General features: G+C 52.1%; 1 protein-coding gene across 2 annotated transcripts in view; it reads left to right on the top strand.

The window, feature by feature from the left end:
* Positions 1 to 375: 375 nt before the first annotated feature.
* Positions 376 to 23958, top strand: part of RET (ret proto-oncogene) — a 53916-nt gene continuing 30333 nt past the window's right edge. Inside the window, exon 1 of one of the 2 annotated variants that reach the window (XM_037496533.2) lies at positions 376 to 556. In XM_037496533.2, coding sequence (XP_037352430.2) covers positions 490 to 556 — 67 coding nt within the window. In that variant the 5' untranslated portion in view covers positions 376 to 489. The remainder of the gene's footprint in view (positions 557 to 23958) is intronic. The other variant, XM_054690138.1, reaches the window with a different exon arrangement.

Below are 23958 nucleotides of genomic sequence, written 5' to 3'. Positions count from 1 at the left end.
AGAAGCTGGAACCGGCACGCAGGGCGGCTGGAGGTGCGAAGGTGAGCCGATTAGGGTTGCGGGTAGCGGGCACCTCTCTCCTAGTCGTGCCCCGCCCGGCCCGCACCGGGTGTCCAGCGCTAGTCTCCTTTCGGCTCGGCGCGGGATCCGCACCATGGGCCGCCCAGGTCTGTACCCCGAGCCCCGCCCCTACCCGCACCCCGCCCGCACCCAGGCCCCGCCCGACCCGCCCCGGCCCGCCCCCTCCCTGCCCCTCCCCTGTCCGCTCCTCCAGCGCAACCCGCGCGCGCCCCGCCTCAGTCCCGCGACCAGAACCCGGCGCGCAGCAGCCCGGAGCACCCGGAGTTCCGAGACCCAACGCTCGGGGTCCGCAGTGTCCGTCGCGTTCCGGGCGGGCATGGAGCGACCCGGCTGAGCGCCGCACCCAGCGCCGAGACCCGCCAGTCTGAGTCACCATCCCTTTTGCCGCGGCCCCAGCGCGCACGGACGATGGCGAAGGCGACGGCCGGCGCCGCGGGGCTGCGGCTCCTGCTGCTGCTGCCACTGCTCGGTGAAGGTGAGTTCTGCCGGCGGCGTGTGCCTGCAGCAGCGGGGCGAACTTGGCGCCGCGCTCTGAGCGGCAAAGTGGACGCGGTGGGAAACGCCTTTCCGTTTGCGGCCGCCGCGGGCTGCGCATTTGCCGCCCGTTGGGGAGCCAGGTGGTGCGGCGGACCGGGCTCCCTGGGTCACCAGCTGGGTGAGCCTCGGGCTGGAGTGGGACTGGGACCCGGCCAGGAGGGCGCGGTGGTCGGTGCCCAAGGCCAGAGCTACAGCCGCGTGTCCCAATCTGGTCGCGCCTCGCGCAGCAACCACGTCTCGGAGCTAGCGGGACAGACCTTGTTGTCACCGTGGCCGCACCTTGGGGGAGGACTCTAGGGGTAGCCCAGGAAAGCCAGCGACTTGCGCGGGGAGTTCTAATTCTCCCGAAGATTGCTCCGTCCTGGCTTTCGTTTTGCGCTCCACGTCGGTGCATTCCTCCTGCAGCTCTAAGCTTGTGGTCTGCCGCGCGGTGCGGAGGGTTTAAGCTATTTCATAAAAGGTTGCTTTACCCTTTTGCGTTTTTGCCACTCTGGCCTTAAAAAAACAAAAACAAAAAACACCTAAAATGCCTGTGGGTTTTGGGGAGGCTGCCCTCCAAAGCTCTCAGATCTCAAAGGCGCGCTGAGGGCCTACCATGAACCGACACCCAACAGCCAGCTTTGGAGACCCGGGCCGCTGCCCATCAGGGGCACCCCAAGGTGCGGTCTTTGGAGCCAAAGACGGCTCTGCACCAACATTTACCAAGCGCTTTTGAGCAGTTTAGAGTGGCGTAGAGCTGTCTGCCGCCCGTGTGTGCTGGGTGCTGGGTAGCCTCTGTGCTGAGGGACCCCAGCATTACATGTGAGGCTCATCATCACCCACACCCCTAAACTCGACAGGGTGAACCCCAAGGCTGTAGAATCTTTGACCCCTGAGGCCTTTCATTTTATTGTCCCTCAAACCAGCCCTTCTGCTGTCCTGTGCGCATCAAGTTTCCCTCTGAGAGGGACGGAGCCGCCGTGCCACCCTCCCCCACGGCTTACAAAGGGCTTTCTCTCCCCGCTGCCCTCGGGAACAGAGGCGTGGTGGTCTCTGGCCTCTAGCTGCGGTCTTGCACAGACTCTGGGCTCACAGACCTGCCCAAGGCTTTTGTTTGTGTGGCTGGAACCCCAGGCTCTAGGGGGCAGATCTGAGGCCAGAATAGATTCCCTGTCCTTGGTAGGGGAGGGAGCAGGGGAGAGAAGCCCTTTTCTTGCCCTGGAAAGGAACAGGGATAGGGAGTCTGCTTCCTGTACAGCAGAGAGTAGCAGGAGGTTGAAGGCAGGGTGGAAGTAAACACAAACAAGATGTTTTGAGAATCTCTTGTAACTCTGGATTGCAACTTTGTGGTTGTGCGTGTGCAATCGGGTGTGAGCCAGAAGCCTGTGCTTTGCTGATGGCAGAGGGGCAGAAGCAGAGGATTTCCCTTCCACCACTTTGCCTTAGCAGGAGTGTCCAAGTAGTCTGAGAGGCCGGTGGATCAGCCAGTGGATCAGCCGGTGGCACTTGGCAGGAATGCAGGTGGTCCTTCCACAGCTCTGGATCAGAATTGAGTGACTGAAGCCAGGATCTCCAACCCAGGGAAAGCAAATCCCCTTCCCTGCCTACCTCTAGGGATGACCAAAAGATCATGATGGTGGCCTTGGTTGTGGAGAGTTAAAGCTACAGTACCCAGGAGGAGAGAGCTGGAGCTTTTGGAGAGGCCTGTGGAAGCCACTCACCTGGAGCAGCAAGCCTGGGAGCTGCAGAACCTTGCTCAGTGAGCTGCCACTAGTGAGGCTGGCCTCTACTCCTGACCCACCCAGTTGGTGGCAGCTTAGCCTCCAGGCGCCCTCTTGTGGATGCAGCACCCCAATGGGCAACCTGTTTCTCAGAGGAGGTGCTTTGGGTCTCTAAGAATGAAGCCTTTCCCCTCTGGACCAGACACCTCCCCAAGACAGGCAACTCCCTTGTGTGCCTGGTCAAAGGACCTAGATGAAACGGGATCCTCTGAGACTAGAGTGAAGGGCAGGAGTCAAGCTCTGTCTCAGGGCAGCAAGGGTGAGCTGGAGGGCTTACCTCAGTAAACCCACGGGACCTAAACACACCCCACCACCTTCCCCCACCACACGTGTGATGTCATTGCGGGTGGCAGTACACATGGTCAGAAGACGGTGCCGACAGATTCACCAGCAGGATAGGATTTTCTCACCCACACCCTGGTATCTCTGCACACACATACACTCACTCACATTCAGTCATCACCAAGACACACTCCTGCCTTGCTCAGGGTGTGTTGCACACACGCACCCAGAGCGTGGCCTAGCCCCTTGCACTCTACCCCCACCTAGGGAACATAGGCCGTCACTGAGCCACTTAACATACTGGGACCCCGCATATATACACAGGAACACCTGCTTCTCACTCCTCCTACTCACAGGGGTATACCCATCAGCTTAGGGGATCCTAGACAATGCCAGAACCTCCATCTAAAAGTGCTCTTAGCAGAGTTTCTGACCCTTTGCTGCTCAGTGCAGGTATGGCCATCCCTGCTGCAGGAGGCAGTTACCAGGTTCTGGGACTCCCGCAGCATGTCCCAGGCTGGCCCCTTACCCGGCAGTCTCCCTGACCTCCTGCAGCTGCTCAGTGGTCCTCTCATCTCTGTCTTCCCACGCTGGCTTTTTGGTCCCATTTATTCAGTTCCCCTGGCCTCAAGGAAAGACCTGCCCTCTTTACTTGTAGACCTCAGCCTGTCACACTCAGGCACAGAAGCAGGGAAGGGAAAACTTGCCATGGTTTGGCAGGCCCTCTGTCCATCCAGTGGGGTCTGGATGAGCAGTCTGTCTCCTACTTCCTTTCTCTTTCCAGCTCTCCCCTCTTTTGCCAGGGACTGATGGAAGGCATGTCCTGCCTCACCAAACTCGCTTGGGCCCTCATCTCTTTTTCCTCCACACCAGCCAGCTTAGCCCCTCTGGCCTCTGGGAGCTGCCCACACCCCTCCCTGGCTGCCTTGGGCACCAGCAAGGCCCATCCTAGTGAGGGACAAGGGGCTGAACCCAGCTGGTTGGCTCCTAAGGGTGGGGTCTCTGAGCAGAGAGCAAATGGGGAAGTTTACTGAACCCATTGCTAAATTGCTTTTATTCTACAGAATTGCTTTAGGGACAGCTAAGTAAATCACTGTTTCCTCAGTGGTGAAAAGAAAATGGGATGCATTCACCTAATGGGGAGCTAATGGCCTTTTAGCCAGGGGAGGAGAAAACTAATTAAAAATTATGGTATCTGTTAAAATGGAGCCTGGGGTGTCAAGGAGAAGGGAGGGCCCGGAAGCTACTGCCTCTTCTCTGCCTTCCCCCTCTCTGTGACCTAAGAGAGGACTCCGCTGTCCCCTGGTCTTCACTGGCTAAGGCTATGCCAGTAGCAGCCACCCCATGGGCCAAGCACTGCCTGTCTGCTGGCTCAGCGCATCCTCTGAAGCCCTGAGGGACAGGGTCTCCCTCCACAGGTGAGGAAACTCAGACTCCCTCTGCCTGTGGAGAGGATGTAGTGACTTCCCTGCCCCTGCTCCTGTGGCCTTCAGCAAACCCCTTCTCTGAGCCTGAGGTGGTGGGGACGACAGGTGGGACTGAGGAGGGGTCCTGGGAGGGTATGGAGATCCTGAGCCTCCCTCACACCTGTCATTCACCTGCAGGGGGGCTCCACAGACCCAGGTATGGAAGTGAAGTGTGGTACTGAGTTCGGATGCCTGAAATGGGACCAAACTTGGGTGGGACCCCAGCTTTAGTTGATGTCTAGAAGTCCTATGGGTCGGGCAGTGCCTCCTTCGGTATTGCAGAGGTCTTTGGGAGGAGAGGACTACAGCCAGTCTATGGCCTTGCACCACTGTCTATGACAGGATCCAGCACCTGAAGACAGTTGGGCATGGGTTTCAGGAGACAAGGGTGCTACTGTGCCTCCTTGTGTGGGGCATGGTCCTACCCGCAAGCTCCAGGACAGAATGGGAGAAGACAGTGTCCAACCAGAAGCCCCTCCCCCTGTAGCGCTTCCTTCCATCTTGTGGAAGTGGCTGCATTTCCACTCTGGCACCTCCTCCCCTTCCTGTGTGTCTGGGGAGAACACTTACTGGTGTGGGGATCATGTCAGGGCTCCATGGCTGCTACCATCCTCAGACCTGGCTCCCCCAGACCTGGCACCTGGCTCCCCATGTTTTCCTCCTGCTCTTCTACAGTTGTTTTTCTGAGTGACTGAATAGTAACTGTAACAGTAAAGGGGTTATCTGCCTACACTCCCCACGGGCTACCTGCTGCCTGGATCCAGCACCATCGTGTGTGTGTGTGTGTGTGTGTGTGTGTGTGTGTGTGTGTGAGAGAGAGAGAGAGAGAGAGAGACTTCAGGAAGTGGCCCTACTGGTCACACGCCAAAGGGCTGTGGTATGATGGCAGTGAGGGATCATCCCTCTACCTCCTGTTCCCCCTCTCTCATTTGCCTGCCATGCTCTGTGTGGGCATGTCTTCCTTCCATGTTCTATGGAGCAGGTGTACTTTGACCCCTGGAAGATTGGGGGTCAGTACTACTGAGAGCTCAGGTCTAGGGTGTCTCCTGGGGACTGTGACCTGAGTAGCCTGGAAGGGCATTCCTGGGAGAGGGTGGTTAGCTTAAAGGAGTGAAAAGGCTCGGGCCTCCAGAGACCATGTGGGTTATCCCTTGGGCATTTAGGGAAGATTGTGATTCTGAGATAAGGCCCCACCTCACTTCTGAAGAGGTGATGTGACTGTGACCGAGGTTCCAAGACACTTGGAAACCCCTGTGGACTGAACCCTCCTACCCTCCCCCAACTTGTACCGCCCACCTCCATCTTCCTTGTGCTCTGGGATCAGATCAGACATGGGCTTCCATCAAGCTCTGACCTCACAACCATGTGATTGTGGGACTTCTGGGAAGACCCCACCCCGCGCAGCCCCTGAGACTAGAGGTGTAAAGCCCAGCGGACCCCTAAACTTTCCCCTCTGAGACACTGGGCTGGGTGGTAATCAGGTGAGAGGTAGCTGCAAGGCACCATTGCTCCGTGAACTCCTCCCTGCCAGAGCTGATTCCCTAGAAGAGTGGCCAAGGGGTTGGTGACACCAATGGGACTCTGAAGGAAGTAATTCAGCACCACCTGGGCCCTCCAGCACAGCAGGTGGCCAGCCCCAAGCAAATATCTCTGTTTACTTTTGCCTGTGGGTGGCTCCACAAAGTGTAGCAGCTTGGGTGCCATGGCAGAAAGGTCACCTGTGCACCTGGATAGGTGTGTGCCCACCTGGCAGACCGCTGGTCATGTTCTCCAGGGTGAGGCCTGAGCAGGGGCAATGCAGCTGGCAAGGCCCAGTTCTGGGACCTACTCAGGGAGATGCCTATTCCTTCTCCCATATTGGGGTGCTGGCAGCTGCTCTTGTAGGCCTTCACAGCTTTGTAACATGGAATACTGTTACCCTTGTTCTACAGGACCTGGGCTCCAGAGAAATCCAGAGGGGACTGTGGCAGGAGAGGCAACTCAGAGCCTCCCCCCACTTCTCTGCTGTATGCTGTTAGGTGAGGACTCCCTTCCAAAACAAGCCAGAAAAAATATAGTTGTCAAAATTCATTTTAGTTGTCAAAATTCATTCATTTTAGTTCCTCCTCATGTGCCTGTGTGATTACCAGTATCTGATGATTCTCACTCTTCTAGAAAGGGAAAGAGAAAAAATGTGATTCCCTAGAATTTGTCTAATGGCTTAGAAAATGCTAGAGAATATGTGCACATTGAGTGCCAGGACGGAGGGTGTGGGGGGAGCTGGGGCTTGTGGTGGAGGAACAGGGTTTATTGAGTTTCTTCCTCAAACTTTTTTGCTGGTAAAATAGGCAAAGACTTGGGCACAAGAGTCGGGGGTTGGGGGGGCAGTGGCTGGTCCCGGGTAACACAACTTTGCCTGCACTCCTTCCTGTCTTTAAATATTGGCTGTGAGGTGTCTCCTGCTTTTCTTCTTTCTGGGGAGAAGAAAAGGTGCACCTGGGGAGTAGGACACCATCCCAGCCACCACTTAGCCATGAGGCAGCTCTGGGAGGCCCAGCTCTGGCTGCTCCCCGGTGCAGACTGGATGAGCACACTCCCTCAGGTGGCTGGCCTACAGGTGATCTTTGCTGGATGACAGGATCACAGACATGAGTCCTTGCAAAGCCTTGACTGAGGGCCTACCTGCGTCCTCTTGCATACCCAGTCTCCCACTCACCTGTATCTGCAAGGGCAGGGGAGACTGGGCTTGGTACGAGACCCCTACAATTGATTGTCTTCTACCCAGGGCACCTCCTAGCCACGTGCAGGGAAGGAAGAACGCAGGCTTATTCCCTGGACTGAAATCCTCTCCTGTGGCCTTCAAAGAAAAGCACATGGGGGGTGGGGGAGAGCAAATGCCTGGCACGTGCCCCTGGACCACCCTGTCCAGATTTACACCCCTGCTCCCCAACTCTTCCAGATTAACTTCTCCAGGTCAACACAGCAGGAACCTGTGGCTGGCCTAGCAGCTGGGGACATGGGAAAAGATGGGGTGGTACATAACCTTTTAAAAATTGAGGTGAAATTCACATGACGTGAAACCATCCATATCAAAGTGAATATTCAGTACATTCACAGTTGTGAAGGTATTACCTTGATGTTGTTTCAAAACAATGTCATCACACCAGAAGGAAACCCCATACCCATTAGCCATTGCTCTCCAATCCCCCCGATCCACAGCCCCTGGGAACTCTGCATCTGTCTCTCTGGATTTGTCCATTTGCATGTTTCATATAAATGGTTTTGAGTTGCATCCATGTTGTAACATGTAGCAGCATGTCATTTCTTTTTAAGGGAAAGTGATACTCCACTGTATGATATACCACATTTATTTCCCATTCATCTGTTGAACATTTGGGTTGTTTCCACATTTGGGTGCTTGTAAATAGTCTGCTGTCAGTAAGCACTGGCAGTTAACCTGTCTGCATCCCTGTCTTCAGTTCTCTTAAGCATATTTTGAGGAGTGAAATTGTTGGGCCATGTTGGTAATTCTAAGTATCATTTTTTGAGGAATTGACAAACCAACTTTCCAAAGCAGCTGTGGAAAACCAGCAGTCCCACCAGCAGAGTATGGGTTTTGCCACATCCTCACTAACACTTGCTATTTTCTGTTTTGTTTTAATTATAAGCATCCAGTGGGTACAAAGTGGGATCCCTTCGTGGTTTTGATTTGCATTTATTTCCCTAATGATAAATGATGGTGAGCATCTTTTCATATGCTCTTTGGTCATTTTTATCTTCTTTGGAGAAATACCTACTCAGGTCCATTACCCATGTTTTAATACGGTGTCTTGGCCTTTTGCTGTTTGCTTTATCAAGTCTCCAAGTGTCGTGGCCTCCTTGGTGGTGTAGGGGTTAAGTCTCTTCGCTATGTCTACTGTGGCTTGTGTTCAATCCCCATCCAGGGAGCTAACCCACATATGGCGCAACAGACCTTTCCTGTCTCGCCTGCTGCTCCCCTTGGCAGTGTATTTCAGTAAATCCGCATGTTTTGCTCCCCTCTGTCACTGGTGAATCCTCTCTCTCACACACACACCCATACCTCTGGCTTACAGTCCAGTTCTTCTATGCATAAATAAATCAATCTTTAAAAAGAAAAAAAAAAGCTTCTAAGTGTTGCCGAGATGTGCTTTTTTTCAGTAGCATTTCTGTCAGTTTCTGGGCCCAGACTTTTTTAAGGAGGAATGAGTTCATCCAATGTCCTCCTAGGGAAGCTGAGTCACCCAGAATCCACTGGGACCCTGAGACATTCTCCAAAGACTTGGACCCTCTAAAGCCACATTGAACTCAAATAGCCTGGAACAATGGCATGGCAACTTGTGTGTGAGATGCTGAGACCCAGGGACTCCCTGTGAGGGAGGAGATGTAGCTCTGGGACCAGCGACCCACCCAGTCCACCAGTCAAGGTGGGACTAAGCAGCAGAGGACCCCAGAGCTGCCCTGTCTTGTTAAACCTCAATCCAGACTCTAAAAATAGCCAGGCAGATGGGGTATAAGTTGATTACCGTAATTGCAGCTGTGTGAGGTCATGCTGCCAGTTCCTTGAAGTCGTAGTTTCTTGGAACTGCAGTGCGTGCCAAGGCAGTGCCCCATCACTGCACCCAGAAGCTGTGCAAGCACCAGGAGCCAGCATGGAGCAGGAAGGCCTTGACTGAAGGCTATTGGGAACCCTTTGTGGGCCCAGGCAGATCTGGTTCCAGAGTGGGGGAGGAAGAAGGAAACACTGGCTTCACTTGGAGGGTGTTCTGTGCCTGAGCTGTCCCAGCAGCACTCCTGGGGTGGGGGGACGTTCCTGTCCCTGTTCACAGCCGGTAAACAGACCCTGTGAGGCTGATGCTGTGCTGGAGGGGATAAAGGAGTGTGGGCTTGAACCTGGCTCTGCCTAGTGTTTCTGCTTCTTCCTGCTCTGCTGAAACCTCTCCTTTGGGTTCATCTTGTGTCTTCCTGCCTCATCAGTGGCCTAGGACATATGTGATCTTTGTCCTATTCCAGCTACCTATCCTTTGCCAACAGGGGCCACCTAGCCCAAAGCCCACCCCAATTTACATGGTGCTCACCATCCAGCCTCTTGTCTTCTGATTGGGAAGTCCATGCAGTGACTGCTTCTGCATGGAGGTAAATCAGAGTTTGAGTTCAGGGAGCCTCAGACCAGGTGTAACCCTGTCATTCCACGGACAGGGAAACGGAAGCCTGAAGGCAGGCATTAGGACTTGGTTGCCACTATCCCTTTTCTGTACTGCTGTGCCAGCTCTGAAGTGGGTTCCTTTTTCTCTTGAAGTTGAGGACTTCCCCATGGGCAGTGAGGTCAAAAACCACTCTCAGAGCCCTTCCCAGCTCTCTTCTGTCTACCCTCCCAGCAGAGCAATATCATGGGCCTTCTTTGGGGCCACCCACAATCCCAGGAAGGGTCCCACTCTTCTCCAGCAACTGAGGTATCCCTGCCAGAGTCTCCTCTCTGTATTCCACCCTGGTTGCACCCCCTGAGTTCACAGCAAGACCAGCGAGAAGCGCTGACAACAGCCTGAAGCTGTGAAAGGGGCCTGGAGGAGGAGCTGTCCGCTGGAGCACTGTGACACCCCTCCCAACCTACCCTGTGAAGGAGGGAGATGTGGAGGGCAGGAGAGCAGGACAACTGGATGGGAGTCCTGTAGCCCAGGAGAAGGAGGCCAGCTCCATCCCCCTCTATTCTTCCAGACTTGATGAGAAGGTTTGGTCATACCATAGCATGACCTCCAGCCCCCCTCCACCTCCTGCCTCAAGTTGCCGTGACCTCGGTGAGGCCCAACTCTTACCAGGCTGCTGAGGGCTCATGGGACACCTTTGTCTTAGTCACTGTGTGGTGACCTGTGTGGGTGCTGCTCTTCCAGGGCTACTCCAGTACCCCCTTTCCCCAGGAGGTGCAAGTCATGGATCATCGTTCTCGTGCAGAAGCCTGGTCTGTGCCGGACCCCACCGGATCCACCTTGTGTTGGCTGGTACAGGACCCAGCAGGGTAGGGACTAGACAGGAGCGCTTGAGGCTCACTTCTGCATCCAGTGGGGAGGGGCATGTCAAGCCCCTTCCTGGGGCTGTGTGCGTATGGCTGCCACTGAGCAGAGGAGCCTGTGGCCACACACACCAGCCGAACATGTGCTAGGGGGTAAAAATGGGAAGGACCTCCCTATTTGAGGAGCTCTAGGTAGGTGAGGGACAGATTCATTTAAGTTTGAGTCACTGTACCCTGTGTGAGGGGAGCAATTACCTTGGGGGGGAGCACAGGGTTAAATTCGGTTAAATTGTGGTCTCAGCCACAAGCCACACACCGCACCCACCCCCACCTGTGACCTCAGGCATGAGAGCCCTAGAGCAGAGGGTACTTGATGACCAGCACACAGTCATCAGCAGGCCACTTGGGTGGCCATTCTTTTTCCGAGCCAGGCCTTGCCCTGGGTAAGAAATTAATTGTAACCTAATTGGCAGTTTCCTTTGCATAGAAGCCGGAAGGAACTGCCAGTGAGGCTGGTGATTAACTCAGTGGCAGCTGGGAAATCACATTTGGGCAGGAGTGCCTCATCTCAGCAAAGCCACTGCAGCTGGTCTGGGTGGGTGTGGAAGTATGGGTGGTGGCCACTGGTGCTTGCTGGGTACAGCCTGGGGCCTGGGCCCCTTGGAGCAGAAGACCCAAGACAGATGTTTGGGAAAACACTGCACCCTACTCTGGGTCCCCTGCCCTTTCCCACTGTGGACCATCCAGTGGGGGTTTAAGTTAGAGGGATAGTGGTGGAGAGTCTTAAGAGCTGGGCTGTGGGATAAGCCCTCCCAGGCATGTGGGTAGGAGCCTGGGCTCTGATAGACAGAACCTTCCCGAGCGTGGAGAGCCCTGGAGAAGCCCAGGCACCCAGTGCTTGCCAGAATGCCCCCGTACCTTCCCATATGCTGACCTGTAGCTGCAGGAAGGCACAGAGCAGGATCTCTATGATTCAAGCAGACGGGTGAAGGAGAGTCCTGGAGCCCTCAGTGGCTTTTTCAGGCTTTTGTTGAGTTTACCAGGCAGGGGTGCCGGGACGCCAGGAGGCTGGCAGGCCTCCTAGCCTCCAGCAAGTCTTCACTCTTTCTGGGCTCTCCGGTGTTTTCTCGTGGCCTCTGCCTCTCTTTCACTCTGCTGGCGTGCCTGTGAGGCTCCTCTTATAAGTCCAGTCTCTCAGCCCAGGTGTACCCGCCTATGCATGCAGATGTCCACCATCAGGCATGCATTTAATCTAATGGCAGGAGGGCAGAAAAGCCTGACAACCATATACCCTACAATCCACCCCTCAGGGTTTTCTGCCATATAGCCTATATCAGTCTATATACAAGTTAAATACAAATTTCCCTAAACACTGCAGCCATGGCCCACAAAAGTAAACAGTATACATCACAATATAACAATATAACAAAATACAAATTAGTCCAGGCAGGGCACCAACCTAGTGGCAAAAGGCAAGATTATTGGCATCAGCAATAATTGATCCACCACTTCTGCTGTCAACAGCACTGTTCATTCGAGGGGACAACCACTCAGGCATCTGCCATCACACACAAGGAGCCATCAGGCTTCCTGGCCTTCTCTAGCTGTGGTCTCGGCCACAAGCCACACACCACACCCATCTCCAGGATGCGCTCACTCTTGGATTGGCGATTCTGTACTCTTTGGGGGTAATCGACCAACCCTCAGGATTTCTGTCTGCGGTCATTCCGATACTCAGCTTTCATAGCCACCAATGCAACATGCAGACCCCTGCACTCAGGCCAACCCTTTGTACATGCACATGGGTCAGGGATCCAGGGATACAAGCTCCACATGTGGCCTCTCTTGGGTCCCCTCTTCAGCTGTGGGCTTCACCACAAGCCACGTTCCCCACCCGTCCCCCAAGGACAGGTTCCTCAGCTCCCCACCCTCACTCAACAAAGAGCAGGGCATCACCCACAGGTGATTTTAAGAGACTCACTGGCCTTCTTTAACATACTTAAGCTGCTTAACAGCCTCTCAGGGCCTCCCAATCTCAGCACCAGCTTTTGCCTTTCTAACTTGGCTTTTTTGATACAGCTCCTTTGGCTGGCTACAGAGAACTTGGTAAGGGCTTCCTCCTTCAGCCAATCTTGGGCTCTTCTCATGCCTGCCCCTTCCTCTACTGGGCAGTTCACAGGCTGCTTTTGGCCACTGAGTCCCACCTGACCATGCCTGGATTTTCATTTCCTGGGGTTTACAAACTATACCATCCTCCCCAGGATCCCCAAACCATAAGATCAACCTGCCAAGGTTCCTCCGTGTTCTGAGAGATTGTCAGTCCAAGTCCATCAGTCCAAATCCATTGACTTTTCCATTTGTCTGCACTGGTGAGCTCCGAATTGTGGTCCTTTCTTCCCCGACAATTCTGCTGCCTCAGGGGTCATGGGCTGGTCCTCTCGGGTGTCTCCTCCTCCAGGTGAGGTCTTGTCCCGCAGCTCCTGGACCTTGCCCACCTCTTGTGCTGCCTCCAGCATTGTCACAGGCTCAGTCTGCTACTCCTGAGTCCCTCCTGAAGTCTTCAGAGGGCTCCATACCTGTCTGCATCAGATTATCTTGCCGACTTATATCAACTGTAGTGGCAGGATGACATAGTGCAGGGTCTCTGTGACTGGAGCAGGCAGGTGAAGGAGAGAGTCCTGGAGCCCTCAGTGGCTTTTTCAGGCTTTATTGAGTTTACCAAGTACATGGCAGGCAGGGGTCCTGGGGGGCCGGGAGGCTGGCAGGCCTCCCAGCCCCCGGCAAGTCTTCACTCTTTCTGGGCTCTCCGGCCTTCTCTGTTGGCCTCTGCCTTTATTTCACTCTCGTTCTTTTCGCTCTGCTGGTGTCCCCATGACGCCGCCCTTATAAGCCCAGTTTCTCAGCCCAGATGTACCCACCTATGCATGCCCATACCCTACTCCAGGTGTCCGCCATCAGGCATGCATTTAATCTAATGGCAGGAGGGCGGAAAAGCCTGACAACCATTTACCCTACAAGACCCCATCCATTTGCCCCTATTCTGTGTCCAGCCCAGACTAGGAAGGTCCACTCAGCTTGTGGTTGTGGTAGCACACGCTGCCCCTTGAGGGCTGCTGGCAGCATTTTGGGAAGAAGGAATTTAAGATTGGAACTGAGACTGCGCTGGTGACTGGTCCTCCACCGGCCTTGGAATTTGAGCGCCTGCTGTAGGTACTGTTCATCCTGCTGACACCAGAGCGTTTTCAGTCGTTTTGCAGACAAGTTCTCCGGACATCAGAATTGGGACAAGAGGTCAGGTTTCCTCTGCAGGAGGCACTGACTGGCGAGCGAGCAGGGCTGAGCCGAACCAAGGACCCATGCACAGAGGCCACTCAGGGTGAGGTGCCTGTGGACCATCAAATGACTCAAGCCCCTCCCGGGCCTTCCCTTTACACCTTCTCTCTGCCAGGAAGCAGGCAAGACTCTAGAAGAAACAGTAAAACAGGCCCAGTGCTGGCCCTGTGGATCTTTACAACTCAGCTTTCCTCCCTATCTTGCGGTGGTCAAATTGGCGAAGCTGCTTTCATTTGGAAGCCTCAGGACGGCTGACAAAGTAATGATAGTGGGAGTGGTGGTGAAGGTGATGATAGCGGGGATGGAGAGAAGGTGATGATGGGTGATGATGGTAGAGGTGGTGATCAGCACAGGTGATGGTGTCGGGGGAGCTGGTGGCGGTGGGTAGGGTGTTGGTGGTAGGGACTGGGGCTGGAGAGTGGTGATGTGATGGTTGTAGTGGTGTAGCCACCTTCGCCGAGCATTCAGTAGGCACCAGCCACTACTCTGAGTACTTCATGTGATGTGCATTAACTCCCTTTAACTGTGCAGCAAGCACCCCTGTGAAGTGTAGGGATTTTTACTCTTGTGAAATATTGAGGAGAAAACGAAAACAAACTTATGTCACTTAGCCGGGCTGATATCCCTGCACTGCCCACCATAATTAGCCCATGCTCTCTCTTGCCCCTGGATCAACTCCACAGTCTCCCCTGACATTCACAAGCTGGCTCAACCTCTCTTCACCATGTTTTCCAAGTTCACGACCCCTTCTCTCTGCAGAGCTGGACTTCCCATCTCCAGCCAGCCCCCTCCAGCTCCTTGCCAGAGCTGCCATTGCTTTCACTGTCCTCTTGCCTCAAGACCAAACCCAACCTGCCCCACCAGTGCCCCCAAACCTCCTCTCATGTCCCTATCCTGCCAGGGTACCGTCTCCTGCTCACTGGCCCCTGAGGACTGTCCCTTCTCCCCCTGGCCTTTGTGTACCCATCTGCAGCATCCAGCTTCGACCCAGGCCTCCCACCAGACTCCCCATCTCATCCAGGTATTTTTTCAGAAGGGGCTGTTTCTGTGTCTGCCCAAGCCCCTGAGGGATAAGATTATTTTTACGCTGTGCCACAGGAGCTAATAAACACAGACAGTGCTGCCATATGGAATCAACTAGGTAGGGAATGGGGCACCTGGAGGAGGACCCACCGCACACCCCACAGGCATACACACCACAGGCGCATGCGCAACACACACTTCCCACACACACTGCTCTCCCTGAGTGTCCCACGCATGGGTGGGCATGGCTTCTCAGACCATCTTCACCGCCCTCTGTGCCCTGCCAGCCCCAGCCACAGCCTGCTTGGGAGGATGCTTCTGGGAGGCATCCCTGTGCCCTCGCAGGCGATGGTGATTCTCTCTCATCCTAAGCACTCCCACCTCAGGCCCTGGCCTCCCCCCAGGGAGGACATCTCATTGAGCACAGGGGCCCTTTCAGACAGACCAGCTGCATCTGCTTGGCAGAAGGCTGTGTGGCAGTGCAGACCCCACCCTGCTGACCCACAGCGACCGGGCTCACCCCTGCTGCCCCTGTGTCCCTGGGTTGGGGCACACTCACCGCCCCCCCACCCCCAGAGTTGACTTCCTGACATTTCTGCCAGAAGAGTAGTGAGCATCTCACTGTCACAACCTCAAGATCAAATTGGCTTGTGTGTCAAAAAGCCCAGATTATTTGTAAGGAGGGGGCCATGTAGGCTGTGAGCCCTGCACCATGAGTGGCCCGAGAAAGTTGGCCAGTACAGGACACATTCAGGTCACTTCTCCCAAGACAAGAAGGGGTTAGTGGGAATGAGGGCCTTTGCTTTTGGTAAATTGCTCCCTATGATCCTAAGGGGTGTTGTCAGTAGGCAGAGCCGGGGCAGGGGGTGCTGCACGAGGTGCTCCTGCGATGTACCAGGCCCTCAGCTGTGAAAGGTGGCTTCCTGGCAGCTCCAGTGGGGCCCCTGGTGGGACCCTCCTCTGTGCATGTGGACAACAAAGAAGCAGCCTCTGCCCATGACTGTCACCTAAGCAGGAGTCTGCCTGCTGCTCCCACCACAGAGCCCAGCCAGGTCCCTGAGCTCTCTAGTCTCAGCTTCCTCACCTCTGAAATTGGGCTGATGAGACTAGCTCCCCAAGATATTGTGATGGTGCAGTGAGGCAGGCACCTTCAGGAGGGGTGACTGGTGCTGAGGAGCATCAGTCTCTGCTTCTGCAGCATCAGGCAAATGCTCTTGAGAATAAGGGAGTGAGACCAGAAAGCTTGGGGTGTGGGGGAAGGACTGAGCAGGCCATGGGCACCTGAACGAAGTGAGCACCAGGCCAAGAGCAGGGGTCTGCTGTGGGAACTGCAGGCCGAAAGGCATCAAGCTGGGGGGTGGGGTGGGGAGGAGGTCCAGCTACAGACTCAGAGAGATACTTGGGAACAGGTATGTGTTGCTGCCCAGGGAAGGTAGGAGGCCAGGGAACCACTGAACCACCACCCTGGGTGTGAGGAATCAAGTGAGACAAAGTAGGGTATAATGAGTGGTCTCCTGGGGCTCCTGGGCTTGGCACCTGGCATGTGAGGGGAGGACGTATGGCGCATGGGCAGAGGGAAGGGCTCTGTGTCAGAACTGGATTGCCTGGGTGCCCTTCTCTGTGGGGGCTCTCGAGCCAGAGGATGTCACGGCTACTGTGGGGCCAGGCTCTGTGACCTCTGTTGACCCTTTTCCCTTAGAAAAGTAAAATTACATTTTCCAACTGTGTTAGCATAAAGACAAGTATATTCCATACTCAGCATTCAAAAAAGATAAACACATGCAATTTGCAGCAACATGGATGGTGCTGGAAGGGATCATGCTCAGCGAAATAAGCCAGAAAGAGAAAGAAAAATACCGCATGGTCTCACTCATAGCAGGAATCTAGAAAACTTAAATAAGGGACCAGGAAAAAGACTAACTATAAGAAAGAAAATATCAAAATCAACAAACAACTATGAACCAGAGACACACTATGGGGGGTGGGGGGCGGGGAAAGGAGGGATTGGGTTCAAAATAAGGGGGTTGCAATTGTATGGGGAATATAGAAATAAAAAAAAAAAGTAATACAATAGTAATTAATAAATAAATAAAGACAAGTATATTCCAGGCCACCTTATTATTATATATTCCTCATTATTATATTTCTGGCTTCCTTTCAGCTTTTTAAAAAATTATTTGCCATTAAAATCAAATGCTTTTGATTTTAAAATACATTAAAACTAAAAAAGACCCAGACTCTGTGCCCACAGTCCCTGCAGGAGGTGTTGACCTTGTGAGGAGCATACAGCCAGGCTAGAGTGTCAGTGCCTAGAGGCCCCTGGGACCCTGGCACCCAGGGTTGGCCCATGTGTGAGCCCTTACCCACCGAATGGCAACCTCCCAGCCATCCAGGTCTCCCCTTGCCAGGGCGCTATGGCTCTATGAGTGACCAGTAGCTGAGGACAGAACCAGGCAGAAACCAGCAGTGACCATGTATTTCCCTGGTCTGTGACAGACAGCCGGGCCAGAATTGGTGGGATGCCACGTGGGGCAAAGAACTTAGGTTTCTGTTCTGTTTGACCCTGGTTCTGGCTAAAGATAGATCTATGGGTACGTCTTTAATACTGAGGATCCCCCTATATGACACCAAAAACACAGGCAAAAAAGGAGTAACAGATGAATCGGATTATATCAAAATTAAAAAATTTAAAGGAGCAAATAAAGTAAAAAGCAACCTATAGACTAGAGAAAATGTTTGTAAATTATATGTCTGAAAATGGCAAATACCCAGAATACATAAAGAACTACAACTTGGGCCTCCCCTGGTGGCGCAGGTGGTTGAGCACAACACTGTGAAGCTGTCCGCAGCCTCTGCAGCGCTGGTTCGATCCCTGCCGACCGGGCAAGACGCCCGCTGCTCCCCTCAGCAGTGTATTTCGTCAGTCTGCCTATTCTGTTCCCCACTCTGTCTCTGGTGAATCCTCTCTCCCTCCCGCGCATCTGGCCTGTACCCCAGTTCTTGTATGTATAAATAAATAAATAAATAAATAAATAAATAAATAAATAAATAAATAAATAAATAAATCTTTTTAAAAAAAAAAACTACAACTTAATAACAGACCATTTCAAAACTGGGCTAAGGACTTGGATAGATAGGTCTCCAAGATATACAAATAGCTGAAAAACACATGAAAATATGTTCAGCGTCAGGAATCATTAGGAAAATGCAAATCAAAGCCACAGTGAGATAAAACTCTTGCCTATTGGGATGACTGTCTCCTTAAAAAAAATTATGAGTGTTGATGAAGAGATGGAGAAACTGGAGCCCTTGAACACTGCTGGTAGAAGGATAAAATAGTGCAGACAATATGAAAGTGTCCCCCCCAAAAATTAAAATCCTGTATGATCCAACAGTTCTACTTCTGGGTGGTATATACTCAAAAGAATTAAAATCAGGGTTCTAAAAAGATGCTGTACTTGTATGCCTACATTTCATAGTGTTATGGCAATTTCCCAGAGAAATCAGATGACACTAGAGACGTGGAGAGAGAGAGAGCTTTACTTGTCACACTGGTGGGCTCAGTGGGATTGCTTCCCAAAGGGCTGAGCATCCAGGAGTAAAAATGGCAGGGTTTTATACAGTTTGTATGAGGAAACTTACTATCTCATCCCTCATAGCATAAGATTCTTTATTGTTGGAGAAAGGGGTTCAAGGTAGTCATGACTACCACTGTGAACAAGCAGTGCAGTACACCCAGCAACTTCTCTGCTCCAGCAACAACAGAATCAAAGTGGTAGACTCCCCCGAGAAGCAGGTTTGGGAAAGCAACAGAAACTAAGCATCAGACTCCCCCAAACAGCAGGCTTGGGAAACTTCCTGCTTCAAAAGCAGCCTTATTTGAAATAGCCAAAAGGTAGAGCAACTCAAGGGTTCACTGATATACGAGTGAATGGATAAACAAAATGTGGTATGTCCATACAATGGGATATTATTCAACCTGAAAAGGGAAGACCATTTTGCTAAGTGAAATCAAGCCAGTGACAAAACATACTGAGTCCATTCATATGCAATACCTAAAGCATTCAGTTCCCCAGAGACAGAATGGTGTTGAGTGGTGTTTGCCAGGAGCTGGTGGGAGGGGGAACATGGGAGTTAGTGTTGAATGGGTATGTACTTTTAATTATTCAAGATAAAAGAGTTCTGGCTGTGGGTAGTGGAGATCATTACTGAACGATGTGAATACATTTAATACCACTGACCTGTACATATAAAAATGATTAAAAATTTGTGTTGTATTTGACCACAATTCATTTTTAAAGCTCTATCTCCTTTATACACTTCTCCCAGTTTTTCATTTGCAGTACAGCCTTCCCTAAACTGTACTTTTTTTTCCCTGAAAATAAGATTACATTATAATCCCTTGTAAAAACATCCTCCAACTGGGACAGAGCACAACTGCAGTATGTGAAGCATAGTGCAGTGTGACCCTCTGTGTGTGTGTGTGCACGCGCGTGCATGTGCACACAAGAGCACACACATTTTGACTAACACCTTCCAATTGGCAGTGTTCCTCAGTCTGAATAGACCTGGAAATACACCTGACATTTACAAGTTTTCTTTGACATAATACTGGTAATTTTTTTATGCATTTTGTCCTGAATCCACAAAGTTTTGTTTTGTTTTGTTTTGTTTTGTTTTGTTTTGAGTAACCAGGATCTGCATCAAGGTTGCAATTTTTTTCCAGCAAAGCTAACTTGTCACATTTTCTCTCCCCTTGATACCAATACAGCATACAAATAGTGGTAGTAATTTTTGCTACTTATCTCAGTCTGTTTTTGCATAACTTCCATAGGGATTTTGTCTGCTTAAACAAAAAAAAAAAAAAAAAAATGGACGTGAGTTTGATTGTGTGGCTTTGTGTGGAGTTCTTCCAAAAAGTTGAAAAAGAGCTGAACCAAGAAGAGGAGAACCTGTTTGCCTTGTTTGTAGGGTTCCAGAGACCTCCAAAGAAGGTGAGGAAGCTTGCCTCCATTGGCAGGACTGGACAACCCGGCCAACGAAAATGCCCTGGTACCCTCGAGAAGAGGAAAGCCCAGGTGGAGTCTGATGAGACCAACTTCATACCTGAAGCCTACATCGACTGGATGCCACCAGTTCGCTCTGATCCTGTATGGAGTATTTCAACAAAGCCAGCTAAAAATTGCTGTTAGTTATTTTCTACCCTGTGATTTTATGCAAAAATAGGAAAAATGGTTTAAAAGTAGATTTAGTTTGCAAACTTTTGCTATGCTGTTAAAAGTTTGGGATCAAGGTTGAGAAAATTTGTGTTTTACATCAGTTGAACAATTTTAAGATTTTTTTCCTGTGGTTTTAATATATTTGCTGTCTTGTTTTAGCCAATGCGCCAGATTTTTTTTCTTTTGGCTTGCATAATGGACTATTTTTCAGAATGAAACTTTCATACTGGACATTCATGGACAATGCTGCTAATTGTTACTTCTCTTACATTGTAACCCTGAAAAAAGACGGTCTCCTAATATTACACCATGAGATCTGTGCCACCATAGATATGGTGGAATAAAAATTAAAAGGGGGCATTGTAACAGGGTGGTCCCCAGGAAAGGGGGAGGTTCCCTGCCCCACCCAAGGGAGGGTGGAGCTGAGCAGGAAGAGGAGAAGCTGCAGAAGAGACTGAGGAAGGAAGCAGGATGGAGCCAGGAGACCTGGAGGAGGCGCGTGGATCCTAGAGACATGTGAAGAAACTGTGCTTGTCTTTTGGTCTTGGACTGGGTGACACAGATGTGGGTGAGACCCGTGGGGAGGTGACAATGGCAGCTTTTATCTTGATGTTGATTTTGCTCTTTTCCTTCCGGGCTTGTCTGGTGGTTTCTGACCCTTTTCTGTGGGTCCCCACTGGAAGATGCTTTAGACTTGTGGCAGGCTTTGGGGCCTCACTCTGGACCATTCCCATATGGATGGACTTTTACCCACGAGGGGACGGGTAACTTTGGGTGCTTCATTTAGAAAGTAGACTCTTTGCCTTACCTGTATTGTTTCCTAGTTTTATTAAAGATCCTTCCCATTAGTCTCATGTGTTTTGTGTTGATGCGGCGGATGGCAGAACCCAATTAGAATGGGCAGGTTTGCGGGGTTTGGGCTGCCCCTCTCCCTGTCCTATAACACAATTAGTCATTTCCTGATCTGGGGTCAGTGGTTTTGTTCTCAGCCTGACAGCTATTGGCTATCACCAAGGTGACCAGGGCACTAGATGACATTACAGTCCTTTACAAGTGTTGTGAGCACAGGAGGGGCATCCACAAAGCAATGCCAAGCTCATACTGCTGCCGGCCATCTACCCATGGCACCCAATGCACCTCAGAGCAACCAGATTGTCTTAATAGTCTGATCTCACCTGTCGTCCCCAGCATCAACCCCTCTGCTTTCACACTCCAGGTCTCCTATCCCACATTCTAATCATCCCCAAAAGTGCCCAGGCATTGCCCATCCCTGTTCATGAAGCCATTTATTCATTAGTTTGTTCTTCCATTGCTTCACTTACTTATTCACTAGCTGGAGGGTGGATACACTGGAGAGTTGGGGGAGATGAACTGGAGGCATCAGAAATCTCTACCTGACAGAGTAGATTGTGCTCTGCCAGCAGTGGACAGTGAATACAGAACTTCAGGCAAAGGGTAACATGACCCAGCTGACCCTGGCTGCTCTGGGTCTCACTCATGGGGGTCAGAAGTGGCCCAGGAGATGGTTGAGTCATGTGTGTCATCTAGGTGAGGGAGGTTAGGAGCATGGCTCTTGGGTTGGGGGTACTGAGGGCAGTCTGGGGGCTGGTGTGAAGGGTGGAAGAGGGAAAAGCTCAAGGTGAGCCTGAGATGGGTGACGTCTTGACTGGGGTGAGGAGCACACGGGATTGGAACTGGATCCTTCTCTAGATCTAGAGGGGAGCGGATGGAGCAGGCAGTGGAGATGTGCCTCTGGTGCTTGGAGACAGGGTCTGGGCTGGTGATGAGAAGCGAAGGGACTGGCTGCTGTTTGCCCTGGGAGGGTCAGGAGGGAGAACAGGGAGCTCCCAACATCTTTTGATCAGCTGAGGGTGAGGAGAACCAACCCTGAAGGCGAACAAGCTGGCTAATCCCAGTGAAACAGGGAGAGCACTAAAGATAATAGGTCCTAAAAGCTTCCAGAAAGTAAAGAGAATACCAAGGAGTGACAACTAGAATGAGCATAGTTTTCTGAGCAGCAGCCACAGATGCAAAAAAACAAAAACAGAAACAGTGTGGCAGAGAGAAAATAACGGTCCTGCAGAAATTTCTACCCAGCTAAAGTTCCTTCCAAGAATGAGGCAAAACAAAACAAACAAAAAAAAAGCAAGAAAAATGCAAAACCCAGCTCTCTGTTTTGTTTGCTATGAGTGGGTGAAAAGGGATTGGAGGGACAGGTGCTTTGCTAAGTACCCCCTTGGGTTGATCATGGGCTCCTGGGTATTTGTGTTTATATTGACTTTCAGCATAAATGTTCTGCAACATGTATTCTTTGTATGTATCAACATTTAACTAAAAGAAAGAGAAAAGGTGACTGAGATCTGAGAAGAGATGCCACCGCTGCTGGTGTGGAACACAGGAGTCTGGGCGCTGTGCTTGGGACTGGAAGGACTCCCCCACGGGGACAGCTGACCTGTAGGGGAGGGGCCCCCTTAGTAAAGGCCCCCCTGGGGAGGAGGCAGTGGGATCTGTTTCCCATTCCCAGCACAGATGATGGCATTAGGAAATTGTCTGTTAAGGAGATTGTGCTGGCTCTAATAAAACTGTCATCGGCGCAGTCTGGTGCTCGTCACGGCTGGAACCCGGCGCCAATGAGTGGATCCTGCAGAAGGGCCTGCCCTGCCCACAGAGGTGGGTACTGAGACCTCCTGGATCATGCTCTATGCTTTTTGTTTCTTGATGCTCCAAAATGGGTCTCTGAGTTTCCTTGGCAGGCTGACCATGTGCCACAGTGACCATGATTCCCGGGTGCTCAGAGTGGTGGGGAAGACAGGCCCAGAGGCAGGTGAGAAGCCACAGGCTCTGGGCTAAGTCTGGACTGGCAAGGATGGTGGCAGCCCATCCCTCTCGGGGTGGTAAGGAGGTCAGAGGCACCTCCTGATGCCCAAGGCTGGCCAAGACCCTGGAGTGCCAGGGTGGGTTCAGTGCCTCCACACTAGCGTGGGAAGATGAGTGTGCAACCAGGAAAAATATGTGTCCTGGGAGGTAGTGGATGTGTAACAGTGAGAGAAGATGTGTGGCGGGTAATAAGTGACCATGTCAGAATATTGTGATAGTGTAATTTCGAGTGTGAGGGTGAGTGGCTCTGTGTGTATGTGTGTGTGTGTGTGTGAGAGAGAGAGAGAGAGAGAGAGAGAGAGAGAGAGAGAGAGAGAGAGAGAGAGATGTGTCTATCAGTTTGAGTTCAATCAGGAGATAATAAGCACACAGCAGTGGAAACAGGAGGTAACCTAAGAATAAGCTGTTCTAGAGAACAACAGTGAAGTGTAGGAAAGCTCTGAAGGTGAGGGCACCCAGGGAGGGAGCCCCAACCCAGACTGGGGTCAGAGTCCACCGTGCTCTGAGGGGCTGAGTTGCAGCCCACTGTGCTTGGAGAAGTTGGCTGGGAATGGCCCAGAGCTGAGGGCCTGGCGGGAGGTGACCAGAGCACAGGGCACCAAGGCTGTGGGCAGGCACAAGAAAGAGTCTGTTTCTGAGGGTGTGCAAGAAGGTGGCCATAGGGTTTGGGCGTGGACTGCAAGGTGCCAAGAACTCACTGTATGCCTTGGGGATATGGGTGGGGTGGGAACATGCAGGCCAAGCCTGTGGAGGCAAAATCCTGATATTAAGGGAGGAGTCTATGCCTGAGGCATGTAGAGGTGGAAGGCATGGGCTAGAAAGCTCTGCAAGTCCTGCCGAGTTGATCTGGCCAAAGTGAGAGGGGCAGCTGTCACCAGGCGCAGGTCTGAGTCCACAGCCTAGGCGGCTCTACCAACAGAAAGGTGCCAGTGGTGAGGGGTGGTGAGCCAGTATGGCCCTGGGTTTCTGGTGGGTTCGTGTCTGTCCTTTCCCTAACCTCTGCCAACATATCAAACCTGGTGTGAAGACCCTCCACCTGTTGTGCGGGATGGTAGGGCTTCCCACCTGCCAGCCTCAGTGTTCCTACCTATGAAGTGGGCGATGCACACAGCAGTTGTGAATTTGAAGTGAAGTTCTCCCAATAAACACTTGTGCAGAGGTGGGGCCTGTCTGCACCTGCACTGGCTGCTCTCTTCTCCCCAGCATGCTCTGCTCTGGTTCAGAGTTAGAGAAACTGAGGCTCAGAGGAGACAAGCACTTTGTAGAAGCTGTGCAGCCAGGTGAAACTGGACACCAGTAGCCTGTTACAGATTCTCCTTCTCAACCAGTAAAATTGGCTTCATCAGCATAGAATGAAGATAGGGACCCCTGTCCTA

This window comes from Talpa occidentalis, unplaced genomic scaffold (assembly GCF_014898055.3).
Source record: "Talpa occidentalis isolate TD23 unplaced genomic scaffold, MPIMG_talOcc4v2.1 talOcc4.8, whole genome shotgun sequence".
Taxonomy (NCBI): domain Eukaryota; kingdom Metazoa; phylum Chordata; class Mammalia; order Eulipotyphla; family Talpidae; genus Talpa; species Talpa occidentalis.
The sequence above is the reverse complement of the archived record's forward strand: the minus strand, read 5'-3'. Positions and strand labels throughout refer to the sequence as shown.